At 36.3% G+C, this 13,764-nt stretch overlaps 3 protein-coding genes and 1 long non-coding RNA gene across 10 annotated transcripts in view; 2 read left to right on the forward strand and 2 right to left on the reverse strand.

The window, feature by feature from the left end:
• Positions 1 to 4,953, reverse strand: part of LOC122534704 (acetyl-CoA carboxylase) — a 36,672-nt gene extending 31,719 nt beyond the window's left edge. The window contains exon 1 of one of the 3 annotated variants that reach the window (XM_043665592.1): positions 4,816 to 4,953. In XM_043665592.1, coding sequence (XP_043521527.1) covers positions 4,816 to 4,855 — 40 coding nt within the window. In that variant the 5' untranslated portion in view covers positions 4,856 to 4,953. The remainder of the gene's footprint in view (positions 1 to 4,815) is intronic. The other 2 variants (XM_043665595.1, XM_043665601.1) reach the window with 2 other exon arrangements.
• On the forward strand, positions 1,427 to 13,234 carry LOC122534708. 4 transcript variants are annotated; one of them, XR_006307977.1, is made up of 2 exons: positions 1,427 to 1,710; positions 12,971 to 13,234. XR_006307977.1 is itself a non-coding variant. In XM_043665609.1 (2 exons), exons 1-2 carry the CDS (start codon positions 1,633 to 1,635, stop codon positions 13,177 to 13,179), a joined length of 309 nt encoding a protein of 102 aa, XP_043521544.1. In that variant the 5' UTR covers positions 1,427 to 1,632; the 3' UTR covers positions 13,180 to 13,234. The 4 variants fall into 4 exon arrangements, 1 of the variants encoding a protein (XP_043521544.1); XM_043665609.1 differs by having other exon boundaries at positions 1,427 to 1,732; XR_006307976.1 differs by lacking the exon at positions 1,427 to 1,710 and adding an exon at positions 7,035 to 7,963.
• LOC122534707 lies at positions 2,303 to 6,468 on the forward strand. Of its 2 annotated transcripts, none has more exons than XM_043665608.1 (3): positions 2,303 to 3,022; positions 5,575 to 5,943; positions 6,051 to 6,468. In XM_043665608.1, exons 2-3 carry the CDS (start codon positions 5,671 to 5,673, stop codon positions 6,372 to 6,374), a joined length of 597 nt encoding a protein of 198 aa, XP_043521543.1. In that variant the 5' UTR covers positions 2,303 to 3,022; positions 5,575 to 5,670; the 3' UTR covers positions 6,375 to 6,468. The 2 variants fall into 2 exon arrangements, with proteins under 2 accessions (XP_043521543.1, XP_043521542.1); XM_043665607.1 differs by lacking the exon at positions 2,303 to 3,022 and adding an exon at positions 5,129 to 5,280.
• On the reverse strand, positions 6,661 to 9,416 carry LOC122534709. The gene is made up of 3 exons (XR_006307978.1): positions 9,211 to 9,416; positions 8,655 to 8,657; positions 6,661 to 7,036 (listed from the first exon to the last, which is right to left on the reverse strand). It is a non-coding gene; the product is annotated as an uncharacterized LOC122534709 (long non-coding RNA).
• Positions 13,235 to 13,764: the final 530 nt, after the last annotated feature.

Below are 13,764 nucleotides of genomic sequence, written 5' to 3' on the forward strand. Positions count from 1 at the left end.
GAGAGAGAGAGAGAGAGAGAGAGAGAGAGAGAGAGAGAGAGAGAGAGAGAGAGAAAGGAGGAAAGGGGGAAAACCCGGACGAAAGGGGTCAGAGGTCGTCAGACATCGATGACACGATGTTTGTTTCGCGACCAAGGCGATCTCGATTCCGACGTTCCTGATATCGCGACCGAACATTGGAACTTTCGCGCGGGTCACGAAACCACGTCGATACACGTGCCCCCCGAGGCTCTTCGTTTTTTTCGGTTTCCGATCGATCGGAGGATTTTTCCATCCGAGAGTCACTCTAAACTGAAAGGAGTTCGCTGCAAAGGGCGATTCGATTCCTTCTCGTCGTCTCGCCCCCTTTCCTTTCTTTTTTCTTCACGTCTTTTCACGTAACCATCCTCGCGGTACACCTTCCATCGAGTTATTAGTGAGCTGTTCGACGGCAACTTTTTGTTCCGTATTTTTCAGTGTTTGTTGTGGTGTTTTCTGACGTAAACATATATATATATGTGTGTTTTTCTTTCTGCCTTTGCGCCTAGGTTGAGTCACCTTGAATTCAATCGGAGAACTGAACTATTTTCTTCCGTGGTTCCTCTGTAATCTGTTGTCAGTCTTATCAACGCTATCTAGCCTTATCAGCGTTATCTTTCGAAATCAGTGAGACGAATCGTAGTTGATGTTTCCCTTGGAATTTATACTCGTATATTGCCTGGGTTCGTCTTATTGAAACGTCTCTCCACGTTTTCGCACCCCCTTAACCAAACAAATTTCATTCTTGTTTGCTACCTGTTAATTATCGTCAAATGTCGCGATTTTTGTGGATCTTCCTGTATTTTCTTCCTTTTTTTCTTCTTTCGACGGATTCGTTGATTTCTGACAGCTCTTTTTGAATTGATTTATTGATTTATACGGCGTCGTTCTTTGAGCGATACCACTGTCGACGTCTTAATGAATCCCAATTGTCATAAACATACTAGTATCTCAGATAATATCGCGGTGGTGAGATCGATGTGGACATTACGGCGAGGAAGGACGCGAGAGTCTATCATTATTCGCACGTTCTGGTGACGTCCACGCATGTAAGTATAGGTAGGATGCACGATTTAATACGCATTCGTGAATTGGTATTCACGTAACGTTATGTAACGTGTCTCATGCATGGCATTATTTTACATTATACGACATATAGAAAAAAAAAAAAAAAAAGGAATCATTACGACGAATAATTTTTCTCGTTATCGATTCAAATCGATAGTAATCTTCTTTGACCTACTTAGCGAAGGTTTCCCACAAATACGTTTACTTACTAATTTTCTAACAATTTACTCGTTGTATTAGTGTATTTGTATCGTTGCTCTTTTGTTAATAAAATAAACAATTCATTTGCCCCCCCCCCCCCCCTCTATTAAATTCTATTCACGAACTCTTTGATCTTTACAATATTTGATAATATATACATACGTATGTATGCAATGTCAGAATCTTTGCGTTCAAAGCTCAAGTTCACTTCTGACTTCATGCGTTCAAACGGCCGATTGATTTACTCAACGAGAAACGTGTACGCTAACTCGATCGTACGGGAAGAGGCTGCCTGTTTATCAGCTGAAAACGAGAAATGCCTGTTGGAGATAATCGACGAACGAGATGACCGCAAGTGCCGCGTGTTCGGTTCGTGACTTCGAGGATCGTGTGATATTAGGTCACGAATCGGGGACTAATCGAGTACGTGCCTGGCCGGTTATCGGTAACATACAAATCGTCTACATAAATACGAGAGGTCTCCATTGTTACAAATCTTCTCGTTGTAATTTTTTCATTGTTTGTTTTCCTTTTTTTTTTTTTTTTTTTTTTTTTTTTTTTTTTTTTTTTTTTTAAAANTTTTTTTGTTTTAACCTCTTGCGCTGAAATGACGTGCCACGCACGTCGAGAATTTCTTGTCCCGAAATTGCAATATTCTCTCAGTTTTAAGTACATTTGTGTAAAACAAAGTAGGCAAGACAAATAATAAATTTATTCTCAACAATTTCTATCCAGCGATACCGACGAGTACAAAAAGAAAGCGACGAATTATTGTATACGAGTTTTGGTCACTCGTTATGGTCCGCAATCAGTTGCCAGCGCAAGCGGTTAAGAAAACGTCGTTCCAGGTGAAACTTCTCTCCGTAATTCGCTTCTTGCAGAGTAACAATTGCGCATAACACGTATAAATTTTTTAGAAATCACCGAAACAAGGTATTGAAGTTTTTTTTTCAATTTCTTTTCTCGAGTCTTCTCGTTTTTTATTTCAAAACATTCCTGTACAGAGAATTACTTTAAGTTATCGAGAAAACTACTTCTTACCGCCAATAAATTTGATAAAAATTTAAGTACATTAAATGTAGATTTCACTGGGAGTTATAAAAAGATTCGTAAAAAGATTTTCAACTTGGGAAATAATAACGTGTATTTTCTTATAACGATTCTAAGTGCCAACGTATTGAATATTTCATAATTCAGATCGTATTTATTACAATCTTACAGCTAATAAGTAGCAAAAACATGCATCGTTAGGTACATATATTGAATAACAAATTCAATAATTTTATTCGTATTCTCGAGTCTGTGAGACTACATTACGTTTGATAAATATAATTTAATACAGCGTGAATAGGGCAGCTACTCGGTTGGTAATATTAATAAGAAATTTTTTTTGTTAACACATTATCAGTAGTTTCGTGGACGGAATGAAGGAGGAGGGAAGACCTTCGACCCCGTTTCGAAATTTATTAAAATATACAGTCTATTCGATTGTCTTATGAAACTGATAATTCAACCGGCCATGATAACATAAGAAACACGTGCAAAGAAATGATCGACAATAATAATTGCGAATATACTTGACATAATCTTCGGGCGTGCTTCCGCAAACAGTGACGGTCAAGATGCCCGATCTATAGGGTGTCTCAGAACGCGCGGTACGACCGAGTAGAGGGGGTGAAATTTGTTCATCAACGCCTTCGTTTAGAAAATCAAGTTTGAGAATTTATTTCAGTATGTAAGTATGCTTGAACTTCAATTCTATCAATTCTAGACGTGACAGAGAAGAACAACTGACAGGAGAGTTGTTCCACGTAAAGCGAGAATAAGCAAAAGAGAATGAGTGCAATAAAATTTTTTTATCAAGGTACTTCGTTTACGAGAAAATCGAGTTCAAAGATTTATGGAGTACCCGTGCACCGAGGCAATTTTGCAGCGAAACGTCTTCTCAAAGTCTATTCTCTTGGAAACGACACTTTAAACATTTTGTTCAACATTTTTCACTTGTTTTTGCGTTTCGTTCACAGAATTGGCCGAATTCAAGTATACTTGATAAATCTGACAAACTTCATCTCCTCGGAAACGAAACATTTTCTTTAATGAGCAAATTTCATTCTTTCACTCCGACTCATTTTTTTTTTTTTTTCACTTGCTATCCTGCCAATTATTCTTCTTTGTCACGGCTAGAATTAGCCAAATTCAAATGTACTTGAGAGATTCAAACTTGACTTTGCGTATAATCGTTTGCGCGTATCATCTGTCCTAAGACAATTTGCACGTATGTATACATCTACATGTTATTGAGATATTTTCATTTCTAACAGGCGATATTTTAATATTTACTTTAGCATTTCTAAGTCGATTTATTTCTGTAAAAATAACTAATCATGTTCCCTTGAAGCATTGCCACTGACTGGAGTATATTATCTATGATCAATGATGATCGAAGTCAACTGTCTTGAACGATTTAAAAATAATATTTAAGAGGTAGATTAATCGAACGATCTCTAAAAAATTAATAAATTAGCACGATATCGTATTTAATGACGCAACAAAAAATTGACTTTCAGGGTTACCGATCACGTGACTTTAAATTTCATTTAAAATCGCATGATTCGTACGTAGTGTCGATTGATAAGTGAAGTATCACATTTTATTACATAATCGATAACGCGCGTATTACGACTGATATGGTACGTTTGTTTCTTCTGCAATTTACACACGTGTTTGTTTCTTTTCAGTAGAAATTTTCGATTCGATTTGCTTCGTTGCATTTTTGATGTTTTCTTTTGCGGGGTTTTTTTTTCATTCAATTTGACGGCACATTGGTCTAAATAAAAAACGAAAAATTCTGGGAAAGTAAAAAAGAGATTCTTGGAAACACAAAAATTATAGGAATTGTCTTATTACTTTATACTGACATAAATTGTTCGTTGCAAATAATGAATATAGATAAATTCGATAGGGAGAAGAAAGAATACAAATTACAAGGTTATAATTAAATGGAATTATAAGAAAATTAGTTTATAAATAAATCGACTAGTCATCGATGAATTCGTGTCAGCTATTAACGTATTTTAACTTTGCGAAGCACTACGTATGTAGACACGGAAGTGTCTCCTCCCTTATTTAATAAACGTATTAACGTTGCGGCGTGTATTATTCTTTGAAAAATTTATTACGAAAACTCAACGCTTCGTACAAGAATCGAACGAGGCATATTTTCTTTTCGTATTGTACGATAATTACGTATGTTTAGCAGCAACAAACTCTATGGATTTTCACACAAGGCAATCAAAAAATTGACAAACTGTCGTGATTGGTTGATTGACGAGTCAGGCGACGTATACTGCATTTTGATTGGCTGTTAAAAAGCGTGTGGTGTATCCAAGTAACACGCGTCACCAACCGATGTATACCGAATATACGTCTAAGCGCTTATTCGTATATGGAAATTTTTCGTCGTACTTTCGGATAATTTCCAATGAAAAATACCGAGGCCAGCGTAAAAACAAAAATCCAGAAACTTACCGGTGACGAATCTTTCGCGGTGGAGTAGCACGTTCTTCATTGAGGTTAGGTTCGTCTGTCCCTCCGTGTTCTGTCATTCGATATGCTTCTGTTAGTTATTCGTCACGAAAAAATGTTACACGACACTGCCTCGGTCCGGGTATGGCTTGGTAACGACCGAACACAGCCGATCACAACATAAGAAATTATTGTCACCTTCTAAACATGGATTTTTTTACTTCCGCTAAGGCACGTACACCGCGGTACAACATAAAGAATTCGTATACCGACACCGCACCACCTTCGGATGCCACTGTTGATTTCTGCACAGCAAAGGTTCCTTTATCGATAGGGAAGAACCTTTCAGTGTTATCGTCCGTACCTAGAGGTCAGGGTCCACAATACCGGTAGTTTCAAATCAGTTTATCTGCGAATATGGATACCGTTATATGGGACACGAATTTACTCGTGGATATTGTCAAAAAAGTACGCTGTACCACAGTATTCGTATTAGTGCAACAATTTGTTGAATTAACGGTGATAGTTACGATTAGTGTTCATTTGTTTCGTAACAAAATTCTTTTCATTTGAGTCGTTTGAAGCAGGTTTTTGTCTGTTGTTTAACCTCGCCGTGTTCTTTCAATCGTTCTCGATCCATCCGTAATTTTCGACCTTAAAAGATTTTTCAAATTTGAGAAAAATACGAATCATTTTTCACAACTGAACTTTCGTTGATTCTCTATTTTTCTTTCTTACATGTATATGTTTTATGTGAAATAGATATTGCGACATTTCGAAGAATGGAACTCGAAATTCGCCTCATTCGGAAAAGTGAAGTATAGTTATATAGATGTCACGTTATTGAAAAATGACCCGATGCATTATACAATACAACTGACTAATTACGGGCAATCAGTAAATGATATTTTATCGTTCTCACGTGAAATATTTTGGAACTTCGTTGTCGCAGACACTGTTTTTAAAAATTCACTAATCGCTACAGTGTGCAGTCAGAATGAACGTAGCAATTGTCAGGAAACACTGGATTTACATTTCACACGTAATCGTCTATCATTGATGCGAAATAAAAACGACACGAATCTTGTCAATTTTTTTTATCAGAAAACGTATTTATCATTTTTGTTAAAGGTACGTAACATCATATAAAAAGATACCGATTTATTATAAGTGCTCGTAAATTATACAATAATTAATGCCATATGTATTATATTAATTCTTATTTTTACACGTTACAGAATAGACTAATTTTCTCCGATAAAGAAAAATTCATGAATATCATATTGAACGAAATAGTTTTATTGCAGCGGATCAATTTTTATACAAAGTTCACAGTACATATTAACCAAAACATGTTGTACAATAATTATATTGCACTTGATTACGATTATAAATTATGTCAAGTGCTTGCTATTGCTCTAACAAACGTAGTGAAACAGAGCTTAAGTGTTAAGTTCAAGGAAAATTGTTTCTCCATGTTAAAAGTGGAAAACTCGCACGAGGTTGAAACAGCGATTATGATTAAATTAATACGATTAATTCATGGAAATTATGTATTATAACGTTTCTCAGCGTTAATTAGACATCTCATGATTGTGGAATATTACTAAACTATAAATAACTTATTATATCATATTACATACTTCTAAAGTAATAATTATACTTAGGCGTTAAAAATAATTAAAATAATTTTTCATACTCGATAAATTTTTGTCTTTACGATAGAAAAATTAAATATATTTAAATATAAATATATACGATAATAACATTTAATAACATAAATTTCATATGATATTAAATACATCATTGTAGTTTAATTCGACTTATTCTACTATAAAAAATTTGCTAAAAAAAAACTACGTTTCGTTTTATTCAAATCGAAATCGTTTTAACGTAAATTATCGCGTCTGTTAGAATCTTTTGTCAATTATCACGTAACATTAGATACATCTTGCACTTTTATAGAACAGTTTACTGCGTAAATTAGGAAATAGGTTAAACTTCACTTTGCCGGGATTGAAATCTTCCCGCCATAAGTTAGCGCAGCCGATAGAGTCCTGCGCAAGTGTAGTTGCGCATAATAAGCCTAGTATTCATTCTTCTGCCCAGTCAAGACGCGAGGATCAGGTTAGGCAGGTCGGATTGACAGGAAAGTCGTGGAAACCGTACGTATTTCGCGGTGGCTCGTAAATGAAGGTTAATCCCGCGGCGGACCCGGTGAAGTCTGTGGAGAAGAACGAAGGCAATGCCACAGCAGAACTGTCAACAAAATACCCGTATTGGTTTACGAGTCTCGCGGTGAATTAGCCAGGGACAAACATGGCTCGCGTTCCGGCAGACGTGTGTTTTTCTTCGTGGTGAACCTACGGCCACCTCTTTCTCGCTTCTTCGCCGAGTTCCCTGTCTCTGTTTCATCGAGCAGGGATCCTCAACTACGGGAGTGGTGATATTCACGCAAGTACGTACAACGCGTATACACACCCAGTTGTAACGCGCGTACTCACACGCGCGGCTTGATGTATATTAATATACTTACACCGCTAGGTAAGGGAAGAGAGAAGCTTCCCTCTCGTTAGTATGCAAGTGCCGTTTCGGTGCCCCTTACGTGGCCTTATTTGCACTCGTGTACGATCGGCGCGCAAAACCAATCAAAATGATCGTTCTCCCTTTCGCATGATTTTTTTTCTTCTCCTTAGCGTGTATATTACTTACGTAAATATGCCCAATATCCAACCCAAATTTTCAATCTTTTCTCGTTCTTGCAATTAGTAAAATTGCAAAAATTGCGTACGGATCGCGTATTAGGCGCGCGAAACGAGTCGAAATGTACGTTCTCTTACCTACGTCGTACGTTGTGCCTGACTCGTGCGAGCACGCTTATTAGCGAAATATGCTACAAATACGTTCTTATTGTTAATTCATTGTTGATAGAACATAAACGCGCGTTCCCCCTCTCTCTTTTCTTTACGTGTTTCTCTGTTTCTTGTCGTCTGGTCGTCGCGAACGTGCGTGTGCGGGTAACGGTGCAGTAAATGGCGGAGAGGATGTAAAAGGGCTTTCCTAGTCTCTATGATGCGCCAGCAGTGAATTATTCGCGTTGTCGTACCTCTGACATAATCGTCGTTGTTTGCCCTCGCGCGGGTCATTTCAGGTGAGAGCCGATATTCCAGCTGTTTCTATGTTTACTTCTCCGTACACGGATATTTATCGCGATACGTGAACCGACCGATCTACCGTGTAAATACGTCTCAAGCACATGCTTATTTGCGTGGCCTGTTGCCACGATATAATTTCGCACACGCAAAGTTCATTGTACTTAACCCTGTGTTACGCGATACGACGCAGAATCGATTCTTTTTCTTTTCGAAAAAACGTCGCGGATCATCGGACGTCTTTATAACCTCAAAATTCACGTAAATGCCGTATATCGTTCGGGATATTTTCACTGAGAGACGGGGTAAAACGATTAGCATTGTAAATTGGCAATGAAATTAAACTGATGTAAGGAAAATTTGATCTTGCTCGTTTGATATGATAGTATCTCGTTTACATTCAACATGCATTCGTTGGATTTGTAAATTGTATCATTGTCAGACATTATGTTCGAAGATTTTTAATGATAGAGTAATGCATTTGTCAATGTTTCTTACGCATATTTACTTAGGAAATGAGTAATTTCATATTTTCTTCACCTTACGACTTCGTTTACACAAGGTGGACCAGTTAAATATTTTCTGCTTTTGATGTAAAAAGGAACTTCTGAGGACAAAGTTGTGTACCATCTCAAGAGATAAATGCAATGCTGGAGATATTTTTTTTCAATGATCAGTTACTTACATGACCATCTCAAGGCCATTGTTATTTCTCTCCTTTTTTGTAATTAATCTATATTTATTTTGAATATTCTTGTAAAATATGAAACGTTTTTGTACAACAAAAAATAGCAAAAGGAGATACTTAGCTGGACCACCCTGTATAATGACTTCTCTAGTTACTACTTTAGTCAACCTTAAACTGTAAACTAAATGTGCGTCAAGGACATTTCCATTGTTACAGTGTTCGCGAAATTCCGAAATATGTACTTGGTGTTACGTGCTTAAATATATATATTCGTGGAACGTTTCTACAAGTGTTCGAATATACACATATCTGTGAGCTACGCAAAATAGGAATTCAAGTGCGTGTAATGCGATAAGGGCGTCTCATGTGCACGATGCTTAATTAAGTTCTCATTGTACGTGGCACGTTGCACAACCGGAATAGAGAGAAAAACAATCCGCGCAGCTTGTAATTAAGCAATGGATGTGGTTGCGCGTGCTGTAACATCACGACAGAAGAATAACAATACCGGCGGGAAGGCGGGAGAATTCGTGAAAGAAAAAGGTTCGGATACATCACCAGCATTCCCATGCTGCGGTGCAGCACGCGCTTCGAGATAGTAACCTTGGCACAGTGAAGTTATCGGAATGGCGTAATCTCTTCTCCCTGCTGAAAAACACCACCTTCACTTCGCTCTATCAAGCTCGTTGAGCTTTATCAAGGGACGTGTCAACGAGTTTGTAAAATTATTTAGTTTGATCGCGTGTGGTTCACGCGCGCACGTATTAAGCGCGTCGTCTCGAGACGATATCGCCTTGAACGTTGCGTTTTTACGAAGCGGCGTCGAGGTTGCCAAAGTCATTTTAGCGATTCTCTGTGTTAGTTTCTCAGTTCATTTCGTACTTTTATTTATATTACGTTATTTATTTTCGATTGTCCGGTCATTGAGGAAACCACTGTTGCATAAAGTTAGGTTAACTTTGCAACGGTTCGTTACTTTGTTTTTAAACTATCAGTAATAAGATCTAGCTTGTAGATGGCATTACTTTCTCGTTTCTATTCATTTTCATTTATTTTTTTATAGTGAATGAGACAAGTCATTTCCTCTTTTTTCTTTTTTTCTTTTTCCTTTTAAATAGAAATAACGAATGGACACTCGCCAGTTTTGACTCGCGAGGCACCGAAGCCCAAACACATGTGGATCGAATTAACTTCTAGGGATTCGAATTTATCGATCGAGGTTTACTAATAAAGGAACACATGAAACTTTCCTTTATCTCGCACGCAATGTAAATTACAGTTCGAATCCTTCAAATAATCATAACAAGATGAGAAACAGTTACAGTTGGGATCGGATGGTGCGATAAATCGTCTTTTTTGTTTTTGTTTAGACGCCATTTTTAATCGACTCGACCTAACCTTCTTTTGCCCGCGAATATTTAAGCGTTCTCACACACGCGGTAACGGATGTTGCGTACATTTTTTATTCGTACTTTTCTTTTCGTCATTTCGCGACTGTATCACTGTTACGCGTTCTTAGCTAAAGTAAAAAGAAAAAGAAAAAAAATGAGAGAAAAATAAGAAGGAGCAGTTAACCATCAGTTTTACTCGTGAACGTGCAACCGGATGTTCTCTTTAGCACGAAAAACGCCAGCCAGTGAAAGAGCTTCTGTTAATTACCCGTCGAACGAGAGACATCGTTCATCTGTAATCTGTATGATAGATCGATTTTAACGTCGAATTATGATTTTTAATTTCACGTTTCCTTTTTTTTTCTTTTTTTTTTTTTAGAGGTTATGTTAATTGAAAATTCAGTAGGCTGTTCAACGGTCCAATATCTCGTAAAAATCGTGAAAATGCGACTTACAATGGTTTTCTCTTCGAACGTAATAGATGAATTAGATTTTTCAACGTGCTCCGTTTTACTTTCAAGTCGTTCTCTTAATTAGTTTGGAAAGTAACTATACAGATCAATGGTAATCGCATAACACTTCCTGTAGGTGGTTTTAATTGCACGCTTCTCGCGGAATATCGTGTCATTCGTCGAATGGAGATCCCACATCCTTTGAACATTTTTTTTTTCTCTTTTAAATATTTTTTTAATATCCAATACGTTAACGCTTATTAGATACACTCGATTACCAATAATGTCAACTTTTTTAATTTTCTCAGAAAAAACGAAAAATTTGTGCAACAATAAACCTGGATACATCTTACAGCTTGAAGCCTCTACTTTCAAAATGTATCGTTTATTTTATTCTAAAATGTTTTTACATCGCGAAGATACTTTTCTTTATTTCAAAAATGCAATATATTGTCATTTTTTTTTCTTTTGTTTTTTATGACTGAATCTATAATGGATTTAAAGATTGAAAGATTGAGGTCATATTTATATAACGACCTCCGAATACTTGATTTTTTTTTTTTTTTTTTGGCAGTTTATGAAACTTTGAATATTGGGATTAAATGTTATGATTTCTTGAATTTTTGCTGTTTAACACTGATATTCAAAGTTCAATAAAATGGCGAAAATCGTACATCAAAATAGGGTCGCTTCGATCTTCAAATCTATTATAGATTCAGTCATAAAAAAAATTTTTCAATGTTTTTACACGCTGCGATAACGTATTGAAAATATCTCCATCTGCATACCATGAAAACGTCTTAAAATAAAAACAAACGGCGCGTTTTTTAAATTTTGGAACGAGCCCAATTGTTGTGCAATTTTTTTTCTTTTTTTTTTTTCTGTCACAAAATCATTACTATCTGAATATTAACTGTATATCGAAATATCAGGCGAGATGATAATAATTTGAAACGAAAGGGACAAAATTTTTGAGCTTCGAGGAACAAAATCGATCATTCTTGGGCGTGGATCGGAACAGCCCAAGCTTTCGCTCGATTAAAGTTCAAGACGTTGCATCTATGTACGTGTGCAGGCCGTGGCAAGGCCGTCGGATTTTCGCACAGCAAATTCACCTGACTGCCTTCAGGTGCGTCAAATAATCGCGTTTTACTCGCGGCCGAGCGTCCGCGAGACTTTCATCCGCCTCCGTGCGTTCCCGATTCGCAGATAAGATCGCCACACGGCGGCCGAACCGTAAAAATTAATTACCATCGTTATATTTTCACTTTTCTTTGTTCGTTCCTTCGCCCCGAGCCTTTTCTCTTCAACTCTCCGTGTTCGATCTCTTTTTTTTTTTTTTTTTTTCTTTTCCTCGGTCCTCGATTCGCTGCAACGTTGTACGAAAAATGTAATTCGCGAGATTCTACGCCTGTGAGAATTGTCAGAATAGGGTTTTTTTTTTTTTATAACGATTCGAGGGACGATTAGAAAGTTCTTGATTGATTTGGATTGTGAAAGGTATGAAGTTGAAGAATGTCTCTGGCGCGTGGGCAAAGAGGTCTGCGCAGCGAGTACTTGCTGCATCTAAAAATTGTCGATGCTTAGACGAAGATATATTGTAACTTTGTGAAAAAGAAACTGTAGAAAAATTAACCAGAAACATTGTTTTGAAACATTTGCAATGCACCGTGATATTTTTATTTCGGTGCAGTGAAAATCAGAATGTGAAGATATTCATTTCCTTTCTTTAAAAATGCTACAAATTATCGTAGCGCGTAAAGACATTGAAAAATTTTTTTCATAACTGAATCTGTTGTCGATTTAAAGATTGAAATTTCCCATTTACAACGATCTCCCCAAATTTGACGTACGATGTTTTTTTTTTATTGAACACAAAAGTTCAAGAACGTAATAATTTAATAATATGCAATTATTTGTGTCTCACTGTATTTAATGAAACAATAAAAAAATCGTACGTTAAATTTTAGAGACTTGTTGTAAAGAAAGAGACTTGAATCTTATGTTCATATTAGATTTAGACACCAAGGAAAATTATTTAACGTTTTTACATACAACTTGTATATTCGAGGAAAAAAAGTATTTTATCAAAGTAGGTACATTTTTTACCAGGCCATCGGATAGTAATATTATTTGGTTTATATTTTACATTTCATAAATTTCAGTTAGCAGATATAATTAGTCATGAATAGTTGCATTAAGCCAGCCACAATCAGTCGCATGTAATAAATTTATTAATTTTATTTTATCAAATGTTAATTTATTAATTTTATTATATTAAATGTTAATTTATTAATTTCATTTTATTAAATGTTAATTTATTAAATTCGTTTTGCCTGGATTATATTTCAGTGGATTATATACTTAAAACTGCGAAAATATTGCAATTTTGGGCCAAATATTCTTGACGTGCGTGGTTAATAATATTTTCGCCAAAACACTTTTCTGAGCACACCGTGGAAATTGTTTGCGCAGAGGAACGTGGAAAGAGGAAGAATGGTTCAATCGAGAGGGAAGTGAGAATCCTGCCGTCATCCTGGCGCGTGGCAAACCAGGCCAGAGGCCTGGATCCTCGTCCTCCTCGTCCTCGTCCACGGAGAGGCTGCAAAGGATGCCAGGACCGGCACAAGAAAGGCCTCGCGCTCAAAGGCTTACCGACATCGAGCCTCAAACTGCAAAGGTGAGTAAATCACGATACTACGATCAACGTACAGCGTTGGGAGGGAGGTGTGTCCCATTTGTGAAAAATTACGTTGTGATAATTGAATTGAAATTTTGGGTTGAACGAAAAGAGTCGCGCGTTTTCTGTTCTAAATAAATTCCATTGTGTCGTTCGAGGCAATCGTAATTCGTTCAAGCTACTAAAAATGGGCACAAGGAGATTCTTCCTAAGAAGGGAAGAACAGAAACAGTATAGTCGAGTCGGAAAAATTATAGTCGGAGAATAGAAAAATTTTTTTCATACTAGAGAAAATCGGGAGAAAACTTGTTATAGTATGTTATTATATTATATTAATTTTTATATTAATATAATATAATACAATATAATACAATACAATGCAATACAATACAATACAATACAATGCAATGCAATGCAATGCAATGCAATACAATACAATACAATACAATACAATACAAAATAATATAATATAATACAAAACAATACAATACAATACAATACAATACAATACAATACAATACAATACAATACAATACAATACAATACAATACAATATAATATAATATAATATAATATAATATAATATAAT

The sequence above is a fragment of the Frieseomelitta varia genome, unplaced genomic scaffold (assembly GCF_011392965.1).
Source record: "Frieseomelitta varia isolate USP_RPSP 00005682 unplaced genomic scaffold, Fvar_1.2 scaffold_628, whole genome shotgun sequence".
NCBI classification, from domain to species: Eukaryota; Metazoa; Arthropoda; class Insecta; order Hymenoptera; family Apidae; genus Frieseomelitta; species Frieseomelitta varia.